Consider the following 17,940-nt stretch of genomic DNA (forward strand, 5'->3'; position numbering starts at 1 on the left):
TTCCTAGGATAAAGTTATTTGGCTGGAAGTTTTGGTCAGAAGCATTGCTAGTTAAATGGTTGCTTGTCCAACGAAACGTGGGCATTGATTCGGAGTGTGTTTTTTGTGGAGAAGTAAAAAATATTGAGCATATTTTTTTCAAATGTCAATGGGCAAGGGCGGTCTGGTTTGGATCTCCTTTGAGCTTTCAAACTTCTGAGCGTGATTTTACTAACTTGAGGGGATGGTTGTATTAGGTTTTAATGGATTTGCCTCTTCAGTCTCAGGTTCTTATTAGTGGTTGACAATGATAATAGGATTGTTTGAGATAGTAGTAAAAATCATTTATAAACACGTTTTATGTACGTCGAGACAAAATTTTTCTTATATATTTATCTTGTGTTCCCCGTAAATTATAATTAAAAAATTACTTATAAACTATTCTAAAAAAACCAAATATATGTCGACGCCGTGTAGGGTGGGGCTTCTTTGTCATGTGGTTTGTCATCCTTCCTTACCCTTAATAGCAAGCAAATAGTTTCACACCACATTCTCCACATTCGACAATTGTGCTTGAAAAATTGAATTGGAAGGGGAAAAAAATTATTCTTCATAGCCGTAAGTCGATACCATATAATAAGAAGTATTATTCATAACTTATGAAATATAATACTTCTTATATAAGACTTATTTTATAACATAAATTACACTACAGAATAGGTGTTATATTTAGGAACAGAGAAGTACTTCATATTTATTTATATTATTTTTTTATATTGTTACATCAAATATTAACAAATTATAAAAATATCCCACCAATCTATTTTATTACATTCTAATATTTAACTCTCCTGAAGGTGGTCGTTCTCTCCACAGTCACCCACACGCAGACACAATTTTTGTGAAAAGCCACATAATCTAATAATGATCAACAAAGAGTGTGAGTAAAGATTTTAAATTTAAATTCCTTTTATGTAATAAAAAATAGTATATATAATAAAATTTATAATAAACTGAATTATTTATATGGATCAGTTATGAGTTAAAATCCGGCATAATTCAGAAGAAAAATGATCATTGAATTGAAATAATTTATTCCGTTTGGGTGAACAGTGTTTTTCCTGGTGGAACCATTCTAATTGGATAAAATATTGTACGGGCAAGCAGGTGGCTACCCATCGAAGGCCCGGCATAGCTTGATTCTCTGGCGGGCTCCCTGCTTTTATGCAGGCCCTAAAATCATGACTACATCAGTCATTAAATACGTCTAGATTCCTTTGAAATGAAGTTCATTTTTAATTTTAATTCAAATAATAATCTTTTTTATATCAGTATTATGGAGGAACAAAATCTTGTAAAGCACACACGATTAAAACTTGAAATTTAAAATGTTCAGATGTAATAATAATCTAATTTGACCAAGGCAAAAAGAGATGAAAAATATTATCCTATAATTAAGTACTATCCCCATTGTTAATATAAGATCTTGTTTGATTTTATTTTGATCTTAAATATAAGACCCCAATCTATTTTGTCTATCATATTTATCTATTTTTTTCTAAGGTAATTTTTTTAATAATGATAGTTTAGCTCATACACTGGATGCAAGGATATTTTAGAAGAAATAACACATATTTATTACAAAATAACTAATTTAACTTATTTTATTAATTTACTCAAACTAGTCAACTAGCTCTTATATTTAGAACCAGAGGTAGTATAATGTAATGACTCAACGGGAGGATATGATTAAACATAATCACATGCCAAGTACTACCTCCGGTCTTTAATATAAGAACTTGTTGACTAATTTGAATAGATTAAAAAAATTAATTTAGTTATTTGTAATAAATAAATATTATCTTTTTTAAAATATCTTTACTAATCAAGTGTATTAGTTAAAATTACTATTGCTACAATGACTACCTTAAAAAATGATAAATATAAAAGACATAATAAATTAAAATATTATATTTAGGATAAAATTAAAAATTAAATTAATTGTTGTATTAAACATTGGAGGTGGTAAATGAAGAAGAGAATCATGAAGTCATTGCATGATCCTCTCTCTCTCTGGTGCATTCTTGTCCTATTCTTTTTTATCTCTTCTTTTCATTTTTTTTCCCTGTTCCTGTCAAAGATTATTTGAATGTATTTTAATTATATCTACTAAATATGCCTCCCTCATTACGGGGATAAAATCTAGTTTGAACCAAGAGGGGAAAGAACACAAACCCGTTCTATAAATTCTGTCAGTTCTTCCTATCCTATTATCGATGAAACCAAATAAGGATAACTATAAAAAAAAAAAATATAATTAATGGTTCGCAGAAATTCTTAAACAGCCACTATACCGCGGAATAAAATCAAATCTGATCAGTAATATGATAATTATTGTGGAATAGACGCGGCAAATTTTATCAGCCTAATTATAGGAAGTTACCCGATTTATAAATGTATGTATATGCTTTGTGTCAGGGTTAATATAATAACGAAGTTACCAACGAGAGTTAGTTCAAGTGGTAAGCGGCTTGGTACCGCTTAAGTGAGGTCTCGAGTTCGAGCCTCAGCGTATGCAGAAATCCCCGTTGGGAGACTCACCCACCACAGCCAGGTGCGCGACGCGGGTCGGATCCAGATGTAGTCGGAGCAAAGCTCCGGTGAACTGGATGAGCAACCAAAAATAATAATAATAATAATAACGAAGTTTCACATGCAAAAACATTAAATAAGAGTTAATTAAAGAAAACTTTTGTTAATTATCTGCCAATGATGATTATTGATTAAAATGCGACAGGAACATGAACGGACATCAAATTTTGAATTATTATTGTCTGGGTCATCTATCAGCTGATCGCAATTCTTAATTAACTAGTAATAGTAGAGATAACCTTAATTGTGGTGGCCACATCGATGACAAATGTGTATGAACGAGATATCCAGCAATAAGAAGAAGGAAAATGATTGAATAGAGGAACTCACAAACATTTAGCGATTTCAGATGTGTCAATACTAATAGTGACTCATTATTTCGATGAATAATTTTTTCAGACAGAAGAAGATTATGTAAACACTTACTCGAAATCTCAATTATCAGATTCCATTGTGGAAGACGATATTTAACATCATTTTTGGCTACTCCCTCTAAGGCTGTGTTCACGTAATCCATTAAAATAGCCTCAAAATCTGCTGCGATATATTACGCTTCACTGCAAAATCAATCATCTCTTGTCCGTCTTCTGTTTCTTCCTATGTGTACATTTCCATCACCGTATGATCAATCAGAACATGTGTTTTAAAATATATACTTCTTCGGTCCTTAATATAGGACCTAATTGTTGAGTTGTTTTTGGTCCTAAATATAAGACCCATTTCTTATATCTATCATTTTTCTCTAAATTACCCCTATGGATACTCCCTCAACCATATCAAGTAGAAGAGGGAGAGGAGGTATTAAGAAAGATGATTATGGTGTTTTAGGAAAAATGTGTCACATTTCTTATAATTAACTAACTTACCTAACTTCCTTAATCTAATCAAATTAATTAAATGGGTCTTATATTAAGGACCGGAAGAGTAACACATAATTAAAATAAAGAGACTGAGAAATCAACTTACGTACCCATTATTAAAGGCAAAGTTGGTACCTCAGGCATTTTCTTTGATACTCCAACCAGAACCAATTTTCCTCCTGTCTTCAACAGATCAACCAATAATGGATGGAGAGAGTGAGGTCCAGCAACTGTGTCTATAATTCCATCCATTCTGTTCTTTGCGTCCTATATTCATAATCCCAATGATCATCAAGAAGGATCTGATTTATTAACAAAACTATTGGCATGAAACATTATGACATGAAAGAACAAGAAACATTTAGATACCTGCAATTGTTGTTGGTCGGTCACCGTGGCTTCCCATTGCTTTTTTCTTCTTCCCAGGAGAAGTACTTATCAAAGCGACCTTCATGTTCATAGCTTTAGCAAACTTGACAGCCAGGTGACCAAGTCCTCCTAACCCCAAAGCACCCAAATGCGAGACAATTCCCGAAGATTCTCTGGCGGCTAATCCAAAGATTGGTATTCTCTCATTTTTCTTGTGCTGAGATAGTGTTTGCCATATTAATTGCTGGGAATGGATGTGGGGAACGGCTTCTCTCCTTTCTTTTTCTCTCTGCTGCTGTCCGCTGCTCAGCAGGGAAGGTTAATTACTGGGGAAATCATCACCCATAAATCTTAGGCAAAAATACCTAAATACATGGTTGAATTCTCGGAGAATTGAGCAAATGAAAGGAATCATATTGAAGGTAAATATTTATCTGTACAATCGCGTAGCTTCTCTATGGGCACTAGAAAGTCAGCCGGCTCAATGTAAACTAATATTCTCTGCATACATGTAGGTCCCTCCCATTTTATTTAACACTAATACGTCTCAAGCAATTTAATATTTATGAATTTAAGTTATAAATGACATAACTCAATTTATAAATATTAATTACTTGTTTCTGGCAAAAAAAAAAACATATAAATATTAAAGTTTAACATTAAATCTTGAATTGTTAAGTTTTACTTATATATTGTAATGACTCCCAAAGCATAGTGTAGTCTATAAGCTTAAAGGGCTTTTCCTCTCAATAGGTTAGTTTTTTTGGGGATTAGGCTCAATCAAACTAGAAACAACTAATATAAACACACAGAGGGGCCATTTTCCTACAATCCCATATCAGAAAAACCCCTTTCGCAAAAAAGAAAAGAAAAGAAAACCCCCTCCTATATATGGTGATCCGAAAAGGAAGAGGTAGGTCGTTGTCCAGCTTAATTAGCTATGCCGAGAGAGGCTGAAGGCCATAAACATATGGACCAAGTCAAGGGAGGAAGCATGCGGGCAGGACCATTGTTAGCGACTGTAACATGAAGTGCAATGCAAACTTAAGTGGATTGATTAGGCGGTCGACTTAATTAGGCGAGAGGTCGCTTTTGAGTTGATTTTTGACTAGGGGCAGTTGTGGATAGAAGTATATTTCTCCATTTTAAATGTATGAGCTAGTTAAAAAATCTATTTTGGGTCTAAATAAAAAAAATTAAATCTATTTTAGCTTTTTATTTCAGTTTTTCTCAAACTAATTTATTGAACTTATAAACTGACATGACATGACATGACATGACATGATATAACGTTACATGAAAATATTTTAAAGAGACCATGTTAATTTTGTTAGAATTAAATAATTTATTTAGATTTATTAGTTTATCCAAATTAATTAAGTTTTTATTATATTAAGAACATCCCGGGATGAGTAATCAAACACTCATGTGCTAGCTCCAAATCGACAATTCAAAACACTCCGCGGGGAAAATGAAATTGAAACGCTAATTTGATTTATGTGTGTCATTAATTAGAACCACCTCTGTGAAACATGATCTTAACTGGGGAAGAGGCAGAAAGTGTAGAACACGTTATTGTATATATTTGGTGTCTTCTTGTCACTTTGTGTAGTGAAAGAAAGAAAGGCATGAACAAGCAATGTCGACTCCTTGAGTCCATTCGGCCTTTCGCCCACCAACGTCATTTCTCTTATCGTCCACCGTCGACCCAGTCAATTTGCTCTAACTTGTACTTCCAAAATCTGACACTGGGACATGACATTTTGCAACTGAGCTTGTACTTCAAGATTTGACTTACGATATATTTAAAAAACTTATTCAGTTAGATAACTCGCCTTGTCAATTTCGACCATAGGGTGAGAGGATTCACAATTCATGATCCCAATTTTTTCATGAAAGATTACAAGTCTTCTTATATTGCAATTGTGCAATGTCTTGGTCTCAAAATCTACTTCACTCTGATACAGAAGAGCACATCCATGTCGAACGTTATGGCGGCAGAAGAAAAGGGAAAAGTAGAGGCCTATGGATGGGCAGCTAGAGACGCCTCAGGAATCCTCTCACCCTTTCACTTTACTAGAAGGTAAGAGCGTGTGTTCTTCAGATTGAATCACCATCTTCGCCTATCAAAACCTTAATGCATGCATCAGTACTGAATAATTTTCTTGATGCTGAACGAACAACAGGGCAAATGGCGAAAATGATATCACCGTCAAGATTCTCTATCGCGGGATTTGCCATACCGACCTTCATTTTCTCAAGGATGACTTCGGCATGACCCTCTATCCCGTTGATCCCGGGTACTGCACCAACTCTCATATCTTTGCTACTTGTTCATTTTTGAGTTTTATATAACCATACTCTTTAATTTCTAATGTCTATATGCTGCCTATTATCTCTCTCTTTGGTTCGAGTTCAGGCACGAGATCGTGGGCGAAGTGATAAAAGTGGGTCGTCGTGTCTCATAATTTAGGGTTGGTGACATAGCTGGTGTGCCTGGCGCATGTGGCTCGTGTGGGTCGTGTCTGAGTGCAACCAGGTTCTTGAAATGTATTGCCCAAAAATGATATTAACCTTCAGTGCACGAGACCATTACGGATCAGTAACCCAAGGTGGCTACTCCGATAAGATTGTGGTGGGCGAGCACTTCGCCGTGGTGATTCCAAGAACTCTGCCACTGGACGGAGCTGCCCCGTTGCTGTGTGCTGGAATCTCAGTGCACAGCCCCATGACGAGCCATGAACTGGCTCGTCCTGGTTTGCATTTGAGCGTGGTAGGGCTTGGGGGGCTCGGCCACGTGGCAGTCAAGTTCGCTGAAGCTTCTGAAATGAAAGTGACAGTGGTAAGTACTTCTCCCAGAAAGAAGGCAGCATTGGAACGTCTTGGTGCTGATGCCTTCTTAATCAGCAAAGACCAAAAACATTTGCAGGTAAAACTAATTAATACATCAAACAACTAGCTAAGTCCATTAATTTATCAGCAATTAAATGCATTAATTTTACAGGGATTTAAATCATCGTTCAACTAGGAGGTGGCGTTAACTGGAGAACTCTTGATAGCCAACATCATATATGATTGTCCAATATACTGACCAACTACAAAATATTGCTACCCCGAATCCAGAATCACTCTAAACCACCATAGCCAAACCACACAAACCAAATGGGCGGTATAGTAATGTTGAGCCCCAAAGTAACCCACTCTTAATTGCTAATACTCCCCTCCCTTTATTCACAGAAACCTGGATAGTGCAAAATTAAGAGCTTGGCTTCAGTGTTTCTCCAATGTTAATGACAAATCGATACTTGACATCTGCTTTCGCGAGACGCTCCATTGCCTTGTTCACATAGTCAATTGGAACCACCTCTATTTCTGGCTTAACATTGTGCTTAGCAGCAAAATCAACCATTTCTTGTGTCTCCTTCATTCCTCCAAAGGCACTCCCAGCCACCAATTTTCTCCCTGCACAGAAGGGACCAATAATGCTGGTTAGCATCATTTTCCTATTTCAATCATGGAATGGCTTCTCGATGATGCTTATTAAACAGGAGGTTATTAACATAACCCGCGTGAACTAGAGAAGATGGACTTTTTATGTGCATACCCAAAAGCAAAGGAAAGACTGGGAGTTCAAGAGGCTTCTCTGGGGCACCGACCATAACGAGTTTCCCGTGAGATTTCAACAGACCAATCAAAGGCAAGAGAGGATGGACAGCAGAAACAGTGTCAATGATACCATCAAAGGTACCCATTACAGCCTACATTAATCAGAATAATATCAGAAGCTGATCGTGACAAATTATCAGATGCAGGCACAACAATATATTCAAGCTAGAGAAACAAATTCTGACAGGTACCTGCATCTGATCTTGCTCCCGGCTGACCACAAAGGAGTCAGCTCCCAGATTTTTTAATGCTTCCTCCTTCTTATTAGGTGATGTACTTATTACTGTCACCTTAGCACCGAAGGCCTTGGCAAACTTCACAGCCAAATGGCCTAAACCACCAAGACCAACCACACCGATATGCAGACCAGGCTTGTCCAGTCCAAAATACTTCAAAGGACTATACACAGTGATCCCAGCACAAAGCAGAGGAGCGGCAGCATCAAGAGGAAGGCTGTCTGGAATGCGAACCACAAAGTGCTCATCCGCAACCATCGAGTCAGAGTAGCCTCCATATGTGATGGTATCATCCACATACTTGGCGGCATATGTGAGGATCATTTTTGGGCAGTAATTTTCAAGATTTTCAGTACAGCTTTGGCATGAGCCGCATGAACCAACCATGCATCCCACACCTACCCTGTCCCCAACTTTAAACTTCTCAACCTTGCTTCCCACCTCTGTTACTTCACCAACAATTTCATGCCTGAATTTGACTAGACAAGTAAGAATCATATGCCGCTATTATCAACCAGTACACTATGGATGGAGATTGCACAAATCATCAGAATCTTTTAAAGCAGTATCAAGCCGAGAAAAGATGATAAAATGAAGCAAATCAATAATCACATCAATAGAGTAAAATAACAGTGATTGCCGATCTAGTTTTATAATATATCGATTGACAATTAACCTCTATATACCTCTAACGCATCTTTAACAACTTTATAACGACAGATAAAGCACATCGGTGACCAAACTACAGGACTTAAATAGAGTATTCAGATCCTCATTGAGACAGCATTTTCTAATAAGAAAACAGAACGTTTTGCGAAACAGAGGTGTTCCGATTCCCTGCTAGCATCGAAACAGTAATTACAACAAAAAAAAAAAAAACCCAAAACAAAATATTACGAAGGCTGACTATGCCACAATATCAGTCATGTTTGTCGATGAAAGATTTTGGCAAGCCTCGATACAGCAAGCCTTGCATATGTCAGATTCATAATCTGTGCGAGCGCTATTTTCTTGATTCTCAATGAAGAGAATGGACGACACAAAGAATTCCTTACCGACTTCTCCGGTCAAATTGGTTTGTAAATTATTCTTTTGTTGGCGACCAGACAATATCCAATCAAACTAATTATATTAAAATATAGTCCGTCATCTTTTTTAGCTATTAAAATAATCAAACATGCATGGAAAGCAAATGATAACAATATACTATATAGGATCACGACCATAAGCCGCAACAACAATAAAAAAGATAATTCCGACGTGGGCCAAAAGATACCCGGGTACAAGTGGATAGATGGAATTGCTCCACTCGTTCTTTATCATGTGGAGGTCCGTGTGGCAAATCCCGCAGTACAACACTTTGAACCTCACATCTTTTTCTCCTGTTTCCCTGCGAAAACACCCGATTTATATTAATCAGAAAAGCAGCGAGCTACATTTTATATTTAACACCCATGACAAGAGCCAGCTATCCCTAATTTTCAAAGTATCTGGTCCATCTTGATCTTATATTGTCCAAAAGAGGGAAGAAATGAAACATATGAATAATCCTTGTAAGAGCACCCATATTCTACAGAAACCGAAAGAATCAAGAGGAATGTGGCACGGAATGACTAGAATGCAAATACAGGAAAGCGAGGGAGAAAAGAAGGAAGCTGGGAACCTTCTAGAGAACTTGAAGGGTGAGAGAACCCCGGTTGTATCCCTAGCAGCCCATCCGAAAGCCTTCCGTGGATGCTCCGTCTCTGGCGCTGCAGCCATTTGAATCTGATGGAAGTGACTCGCGAAGAAATGGAAATGGAGGGACCGCGAACAAATGAAGAAGAGAGTGCAGTACGTTTCGCAATGGAGCCGTGATGCACCTGCCTTTTATAAGGTTCTCGTCCTCTAGGTGACTCCTGAACGGGGAAAGCGCGATTTACTATCACAATATTAAAAATAACAGTGACAGCTGAAGTCTCGTCTCGTCCTTGACTCCCTACCGGGATGACATGTGTGTGTGTGGATATATATATATATATATACTACCTCCGGTCCTAATTATAAGACCCAGTTGACTTATTTGAGTAGATTAAGAAAGTAAGTTAAGTTAGTTATTTGTAATAAATAAGTGTTGTCATTCCTAAAATATCCTTACTAATTAAGTATATTGGCTAGAACTATCATTATTAGAAGGATTATCTTGAAAAAAAATGCATAAATACGAGAAACAAAATGGATTGAGGTCTTATAATTAGGATCAAACAAAAAGTCAAACGGGGTCTTATAATAAGGACCGGAGGTAGTATATTTTTAAAGTGCACTCAACACCCCAAAATATTTTTTCAGATACATCTAATACTCTAAAATATTTTGTTATACATTCAGCACTCCAAAGTATTTTTTAGGAATGCCTAGCACCTTGAAGTATTTTTTTTGCCTTGTTACTGGATGCACCAAAAAATATTTTTGGGTGCTGGACGCACCTAAAAAAAAACATTTGAGATGTTGAATGTATCAAAAAATTTTACGATGCTGGACGTATCTAAAAAAAATATTTCAGGGTGCTAGATGTACCACAAAATATTTTAGAGTGTTGGATGCACCCGAGAAAATACTTCAGGGTGTTGGATGCACTTTAACTTTTTTTTTATTCAGAAGTTTGGACAGGGTATAATTGGATACTTAAAGGGATAAAACCTTTAAGATAATTGACAATCAACATATTTTTCCAACAAGAATTAAATTAAGATAAAACTAAAACATAATTATTACAAATTATAGAATGTTGTATTTAGATGTAAATTTTTTTTAACTTTCACAGGAGAATTATCATTTGAAACAAACGGATTATGTAAGTAAAAAAGATGCCCCTTCTCTTTACCAAAAAAAAAGAAAAGGAAATTGTGGGAACACAGGTAGATTGAATATTTGGAAGTGGTTTTTGCGTGGAAGGCAGGTGGGTGGATTAAAATTCAGGAGAAATCATTTTCAGTGCAAACATTTGAAGGTGTGGCCTGCAGCCCCCAAATGTCATGACCAGAGGAAATTTCATCCGCATAATTTTTCTATCTCTTTCCATATTACTCCTTTCTCACCCATAAAGTCACGCACAATAATTGAAGAAAGTGGATATTTTATTTTTTGCCATATGGAAAACATTAAGCAGCTCCAAAAAGTTTTCAACAGTACACATTACGAACATTAAGACAGAGATGAACGAATAAAACAATCAATAATTATTCAGGAAATTAGTTCACTCTTATGTGCGTGCGTGGCGTAAAACGCGGGAAGATAAATTTTTGTAAGTAGTTATTGGGCAGTAAAGTCAGCCCTGCATATATTTAAATATATGGATTTTTTTTGGTATTGATTTGATGGCATAAAATAAATCGGTGTGCTTTTATTTATTGGAAGAATATACATAAAGCACCTCTCAAGCCACGCATAGAAAGGATCAAAAGAAGGGAGAATAAGAGACGAATAACCGAATTACGTTGATAAAAAAAACAGTTAAAATTAGTTAAGAACAATTAATGTGTAAAAAGTATAATTTTTTTTCCAAAAATGCCCTCATTAATAAGGAGAGAGAGCATGAAAGAGAACAATAGTAAATTCTTAAAAGAAAGAGAAGTGGGAAGGAGAGAGAGTGTGAGTTGGAGATAATAAATATGGGTAAAATAGGAAATCAACACAAAAAAGTAGAGACAACTTTTAAGTGTCTCTTATATTTAGGAACATGCTATAAGCATCAAATGTCTTTTATAATAAGGAACGGAAGGAGTATTAAAATAGCAATATAATTATTCCGAGAAATTTTTTTATAAAAATGTTTTTAGAACTAACCCGCGCCTGGTATCCTAAGCATGTCTTATAGTTACTAAAGAATTCATCCGAATTTAAAAGGTGTTTGAGTAAAATTTAAATCATGATTTTAAAAATAATTTTACGGTATACGAAATAAATATGTGATAAAAATTATCCCAATTTGTGTAAAAATACATTTGAAAAGTGCTTATAAGGAATGCCAAATATCTTGTCAGAAAAATATTTTAAAAAAACACTTTTCATAAGTGAAAACAAATTACTTCATATATTTATTTTGTATATTCTAAAATTATTTTAAAAACCATAACCACATTCTATCTAAACATCCTCTTAAACTAATAAGAATCCAGTGGGATGAAAGTTCTTTCTTGTGGCAAGTTTCATCTCTCGTGTCACATTCTTAGCGTTGGTCCACATTTGATGCTCATTACTTAATGAGCAATCTGAACCATTCATATCTAATCTGGACGATCCAGATTTAATATTTTCAAATAATTATTTTAAAATAAAAAATTATTTTTTAAAACATGATATTTGAAAGATTATTTTTATTTTTTATCCTATACCTATCAACATAATTATTTTTAAAAATAAAAATAAAATTAAATTCTAACCGTCCAAATCAGATGTAAATAAGTGCTGGGCCTCGGAGCATCCAACGCAAACCTTGTGGGTGCTGAACTTAAAATCTCTTCATCAAACTCGTACAACTCCCTTTCAAGTTTCAAGTCTCTTTTCATTTTTTTCAGCCATAGCCTTATCAGTGGCTGATAATGATAATATGTGTCGGGTTGGGTGTGGCTTCACGTCGTTGTCATCCTGCCTTACACTTAATAGCGAACAAGTAGTCTCACGCCATATTCTCGAGATTCGACAATAATGGTGTTTGAAAAATTGAATTGGAAGATATTTTTATGCCCCTGCTTTTTGTTTTTTTCTAATAAATTGTGCCACTGTTTCTAAACGTACACATAAAATGAATTTCTTTAATACAAATATTTTTTTAATTTTATTCGACACACTGTCAGTTCTTAAATATACACATTTTTTAATTAAAAATTTAAATATCAATTTATCACATTATAAGATATTAGCTATTTCGTAAAACCCAACCCTATTAATATACATGAAAAGAATTTAAACCCATGCATGAACAACTTTTGGCCTGAAAAGTGTTGGTTATATTACTTCCAGTTTTTAATAAAAAAATTAGTTGATTAATTTGAGTTGACTAATAAAATTCGTTAAGCTAGTTATTTGTAATAAATATGTATTGTCTTTCTTAAAATATTTTTACTAATCAAATGTTATTTGATGAGACATTTAACATATGTAACTACTGTAAGGGTTATCTTTAAAAAATAAATAAATTTTAAAAATAAAATAAATTAAAATCTCATATTTAGAATCAAATTAAAAATTAAACTAACTCTATATTACATACTGAGAGTAGTACTTTTTCTAAATGAAAATTGCATTTTTCGGGCTCTTATTGTTATTGATCGGAAAAAAAAAGAAAAAGAAAAAGAAAAACGATGGTGGCCTCCAATAGCCACTGACGATGATTCCAGCACCTATACCAATAGCCATGATGAAATGATATTATTTTTCTATCGGAACTTTTTTTTTTTTTTGCAAGGCATTAAAAATTAATCTTGTATATTCTTATGCTAAAAAAATCGAAATTTATAGGAGTATTGTCCGAGTATTTAAGGAGAGGAGGATGGGGACGTACTGAAAAAAGAGAAGCAACCACCAGGAATTTGTCAGCTTTGGCAAATTTGTATTGTTGCAAACTAATTATTGGATTTGAACAGTGTTGTGTTCAGTGACGTGTAAGTCACTTTTCCTGTTTTCAAAAATTAAAACGTGATCCATATGTGCAGTGGATAAAAGTATTTGGCACAGTGAAAGTCGAGGCGTAGTGTACTAACACGAAATGAAGCAATGAACGTATATTTGAATTGACGTTATAGGAGTGATGAATCACATCCATTTCGGCCCACAAGATGGACCTTAGCATAGAAGAGGGCAACTGCCACAGACATTGGGATCAAAACGGCAAGAGCAATCAACGGGAGTTTGATCTAGTAAAAAAGATTAGTCTCTCACAACGTAGTGAATTAAGATTCGAATTCCCGCTAGGAAAAGTGTGTACATTTAACATCTGACAATACCTCGAATAGAATTGTCTCTAATAGGAAGATACCCATGCTTTAACAAACAAAAAAACGACAAGAACAGAAAACGGAATTGGATAAAAACAAACACAAGGAAAAAGAATCTTTCATGACTCTAATCAATAGGGATATTTTAATTAAGACGGATGGGGGCTTTATATTTATAATTAAATTCAATTTTAAATTAACTTTTATATTGAAAACTGTGGATAGTTATTCTCAAACTTTTTTGCCCTTGTCACCCAATATCTTCATCATTGATCTTTCTAAAATATCTTCTTCTACAAATACCAAGAGAGCCATTTTATGAGTGGGAGGTCACAAATTGGATCTCATTTATGAAAAATCCACTTCATATACTTTAAGGAGCAAAGTTAGTTAATTATATCTGACCGTAATTTTTTTAAAAAAATACTCCTACATTAATAACGATGATAATTCATAGCAAAAATTTCAGCGGCTCATCTCATGCTACAGCTACACTTTTTTTTTTTTCGGGGTACAAATACAGCTACACTTGTTGAATGCCCTGGTCCCTCCTTTCATTTATAACACAATGGGCCCCTTGGTTCACATGGGCTTCCTTAGATTTGGGTATCTATCATCGTGGACCATGACGCAGATCTCTGCGGTTAGGACCGGTTTCATCTTTTTTTCCCCCACTCCACATGCGTGTCTCCGAGTTCTTATTTGATTTAATCAATGCAACAAATTCAACATTTACATAAACTAGAAAGCAAATCAGATTTTATTACCAAGTTCACAGGTTCCAACTTCATTCCTTTCATGTTGCCAACTACTCCAACCTTGTACATGATATATATATATATATATATATATATGATTGTCCAGTATATATACTGACAAACTCAAATATTGCAGAATCTGGATAGTGCAAATTAAGAGCTTGGTTTCAGTGTCTCCCCAATATTGATAACAAATCGATACTTGACATCTGATTTCTCGAGACGCTTCATTGCCTTGTTCACGTAGTCAATTGGAACAACCTCAATGTCAGGCTTCACGTTGTGCTTAGCAGCAAAATCAATCATTTCTTGTGTCTCCTCCATCCCTCCAATGGCACTCCCAGCCACCAACTTCCTCCCTGCATAGAAGTGACCAATACTACTGGTTAGCAACTAAGCATCATTTTCCTGTTTCAATCATGAAAATGACTTCTCAGTGATGCTTATTAGACACAACCCGCTTTAACTAGCTAGAGAAGATAATGGACTTACCCATGAGTAGAGGAAAGACTGGGAGTTCTAAAGGCTTCTCTGGGGCACCGACCATAACGAGTTTCCCATGAGATTTCAACAGATCAATCAAAGGCAAGAGAGGATGAACAGCAGAAACAGTGTCAATGATACCATCGAAGGTACCCGTTAAAGCCTACATTAATAAGCATGTTATTAATTAGAATCTGATCCTGACAATTTATAAGATGCAGGAACAATAAAGAAACAAATTCTGATGGTAACCTGCATCTGATCTTGCTCCCGACTGACCACAAAGGAATCAGCTCCTAGATTTCTTAATGCTTCCTCTTTCTTATTAGGTGATGTACTTATTACTGTCACTTTAGCGCCAAAGGCCTTGGCAAACTTCACAGCCATATGGCCTAAACCACCAATACCAACCACACCAACATGTAAACCAGGCTTGTCCAGTCCAAAGTACCTCAAAGGACTGTACACAGTGATCCCAGCACAAAGCAGAGGAGCAGCAGAATCAAGAGGAAAGCCGTCTGGAATGCGAACCACAAACTGTTCATCTGCAACCATCAAGTCAGAGTAGCCTCCATATGTGATAGTTCCATCCACATACTTGACACCATATGTGAGAATCATTTTTGGGCAGTAATTTTCAAGATTTTCAGTACAGTTTTTGCACGAGCCGCAAGAACCAACCATGCATCCCACACCTACCTTGTCTCCAACTTTGAACTTCTCAACCTTGCTTCCCACCTCTGTTACTTCACCAACAATTTCATGCCTGAATTTGATACAACAGTCAGAATCATATGCAAGCAGAAATCATCTTTAAGTGCTTAAACCATCTTATGGATTATTGGGCCGGGTTTTATGGAGCTACATTCAAACCAAGAAATATTTTATCGGTTTGAAAGCTGCTTTAGAGTCGAAAACTACATTTAAACCACAAACTGGAACGGGTTTTAAGGAGCAAGAAACCATAAAACCCTCAAGCCAGTGTATTGAGGCCGATGGTGGGAGAGAGAGAATAAGGAGGAAGAAGAAGAAAAAGAAAGAAACGGAAAATATAAATCACAAGCAGTGACATGTCCGGAGATCTTTTGATATTTATATTCTTTCTTGGGACGATTCTTCAAATTAAGCAGGATCGTATACAGTGAGCCTTAATGTCATATTCATAACATGTGCCAGCGGCGCTCTTTTCTTCACTCTCAAAGAAGAGAAAGGAAGACACAAGGAAATTCGATACCGCCTGTTCCGGTGAAATTGGCTTAAAAACTATTATGCTTTATTATTGGCGACCGGTCAAATTGGTTTTATGCATTAAAATAATCAAACATATATGCATGGAAAGCAAATGATAACTACATAGGATGACAAATCATAATTAAAATAATAATTGGGAAAAGATACCCGGGTACTAGTGGATAGATGGAAGTGCCCCACTCATTCTTAAGCATGTGGAGATCCGAGTGGCAAATCCCGCAGTACATCACTTTGAACACCACATCTTTCTCTCCGGTTTTCCTGCAACAACATTTAGATTGATCAGAAGAAGGATCTCTCGTCCCCAGTAATTTTGATACATCCAAGGTAATGAAACATATTCTACAGAACCTAATCAAAGAATCAAATACATGAAAGAAGGAAGCGAGGGACCTTCTAGAGAAGTGGAAGGGAGAGAGAACTCCGGACGTGTCCCTAGCAGCCCATCCGAAAGCCTTCAGGGGATGCTCCATCTCTGTTTGTGAACCCATTTCAATCTGATGCAATTCAGAATGGAGAGAGACTGAGCACAATTGAAGAAGAGAGTGCTCTTAAATAAGTGTGTTTTTGCCAACCCTTAATTTTTTTTTTTTTTTGCCAGCTGCCAACCCTTAAAATTTAAATAAACTATATCATAGCTATAATGGAATAGTTGAAGCGTCACGTTCGTTCAAGTTTTTTAATCCTCAACTGAAGGCCGCAATCATTTGATATTTTTGTTACTTCCATGCATCCTTAAATACTTTTATACTCCTCCGATTCTAAATATAAATCCTTTTATACACTATATAAGGATCTTATATTTAGGACGGGAAGAGTTAATTATAACTATAAGACGATGAAAATCAGATTGTACTATTACTGAGTTCAGTGATTCAAATTTCTTCATTACTTCATGTTGCCATCTATGGTTAATTAACTTAGCTTGCTGGAATATTCTATCTGTGCGGCGCTCCTATCTGTCACAACTTACATCTTTGTATATGAACAGATGCTTGGACAAAACGCAATTTGACGGGAATTTTGGGGCTGCTGCACTGTTCATAAGAGTTAAATCATTGGCGCAAAGCACTCAATGATTGCTTAGTTAATTAAATCATTACTTTAAAGCAGGAATAATTAAGGACAAGTGGGCAACCAAAGTGCGCATTTAATTTTATTTTAAAGAAATTATTGTTCTGCCGACCATCTACCTAAATTTAAAAAGTAAAGTCGTCACTAAATCTACGCAGTCAAGATTTATTTTTAATAACCAGGTGAATAACCTTTCTAAAGGCCGGATATATAATGTCTTGACTCCGTGAATGACCTTATTTTTTGTTTTTGTTTTGGTCAGATAATGACTTTAGGCTTGTTTGAGGAAATTAGGGGATGAAGAACCATACACACACACACGTAGTACGGATACATCCTAGTTTAATTTTCCTGCATTTAAATACGATTGGACATGATTTTTTCTGTAATTTGCAGTGATAATGACTGGTGAATGGTTTAACTGTTTATAATTTATATTATACATGTGAGTCTATTGAATAAATTAAATTCGAATATTATTGCTAAATTAATATTGATTGATGTATAGTCTTATTGGGAAAATGGGCTAGGCCGTCACTAGCTCGGGCCTAAATGGGTTAGCCCATTTAAGCTCGAGTCCCAAAAATAAATGATTTTATCAGGCTCAACCCTTGAGATGACTGGCTCAGGACTAGCC

The 17,940-nt window shown here is 35.6% G+C and overlaps 2 protein-coding genes and 1 pseudogene across 4 annotated transcripts; 1 reads left to right on the plus strand and 2 right to left on the minus strand.

Annotated features, from left to right (window-relative positions):
* Positions 1-5,839: 5,839 nt before the first annotated feature.
* LOC114740076 (probable mannitol dehydrogenase) lies at positions 5,840-7,109 on the plus strand (annotated as a pseudogene).
* LOC114740074 (probable mannitol dehydrogenase) lies at positions 6,821-12,287 on the minus strand. Of its 2 annotated transcripts, none has more exons than XM_028928197.1 (5): positions 12,281-12,287; positions 9,039-9,144; positions 7,718-8,231; positions 7,465-7,618; positions 6,821-7,322 (listed from the first exon to the last, which is right to left on the minus strand). In XM_028928197.1, the coding sequence occupies exons 2-5, from the start codon at positions 9,083-9,085 to the stop codon at positions 7,117-7,119; spliced, it is 921 nt and encodes a 306-aa protein (XP_028784030.1). In that variant the 5' UTR covers positions 9,086-9,144; positions 12,281-12,287; the 3' UTR covers positions 6,821-7,116. The 2 variants fall into 2 exon arrangements, with proteins under 2 accessions (XP_028784030.1, XP_028784029.1); XM_028928196.1 differs by lacking the exon at positions 12,281-12,287 and adding an exon at positions 9,426-9,554 and having other exon boundaries at positions 9,039-9,152.
* Positions 12,288-14,510: 2,223 nt separating this feature from the next.
* LOC114740071 (probable mannitol dehydrogenase) lies at positions 14,511-16,720 on the minus strand. 2 transcript variants are annotated; one of them, XM_028928193.1, is made up of 5 exons: positions 16,623-16,720; positions 16,377-16,490; positions 15,231-15,744; positions 14,988-15,141; positions 14,511-14,854 (listed from the first exon to the last, which is right to left on the minus strand). In XM_028928193.1, exons 1-5 carry the CDS (start codon positions 16,718-16,720, stop codon positions 14,649-14,651), a joined length of 1,086 nt encoding a protein of 361 aa, XP_028784026.1. In that variant the 3' UTR covers positions 14,511-14,648. The 2 variants fall into 2 exon arrangements, with proteins under 2 accessions (XP_028784026.1, XP_028784025.1); XM_028928192.1 differs by having other exon boundaries at positions 16,377-16,720.
* Between the last annotated feature and the right edge of the window lie 1,220 nt (positions 16,721-17,940).

Source organism: Neltuma alba, unplaced genomic scaffold (genome assembly GCF_004799145.2).
Source record: "Neltuma alba isolate B1F8T4 unplaced genomic scaffold, ASM479914v2 tig00003043_pilon, whole genome shotgun sequence".
In the NCBI taxonomy this organism is placed as follows: domain Eukaryota; kingdom Viridiplantae; phylum Streptophyta; class Magnoliopsida; order Fabales; family Fabaceae; genus Neltuma; species Neltuma alba.

Coding starts and splice junctions, on each gene's coding strand:
- LOC114740074 (XM_028928196.1), bottom strand. CDS start 9,523: ATGGCTGCAGCGCCAGAGACGGAGCATCCACGGAAGGCTTTCGGATGG. Junction 9,153..9,425: donor CCCTTCAAGTTCTCTAGAAG/GTTCCCAGCTTC, acceptor GTGTTTTCGCAG/GGAAACAGGAGAAAAAGATG. Junction 7,323..7,464: donor AGTCTTTCCTTTGCTTTTGG/GTATGCACATAA, acceptor CCTTCTGTGCAG/GGAGAAAATTGGTGGCTGGG.
- LOC114740071 (XM_028928192.1), bottom strand. CDS start 16,720: ATGGGTTCACAAACAGAGATGGAGCATCCCCTGAAGGCTTTCGGATGG. Junction 15,142..15,230: donor GGGAGCAAGATCAGATGCAG/GTTACCATCAGA, acceptor TTATTAATGTAG/GCTTTAACGGGTACCTTCGA. Junction 14,855..14,987: donor AGTCTTTCCTCTACTCATGG/GTAAGTCCATTA, acceptor ACTTCTATGCAG/GGAGGAAGTTGGTGGCTGGG.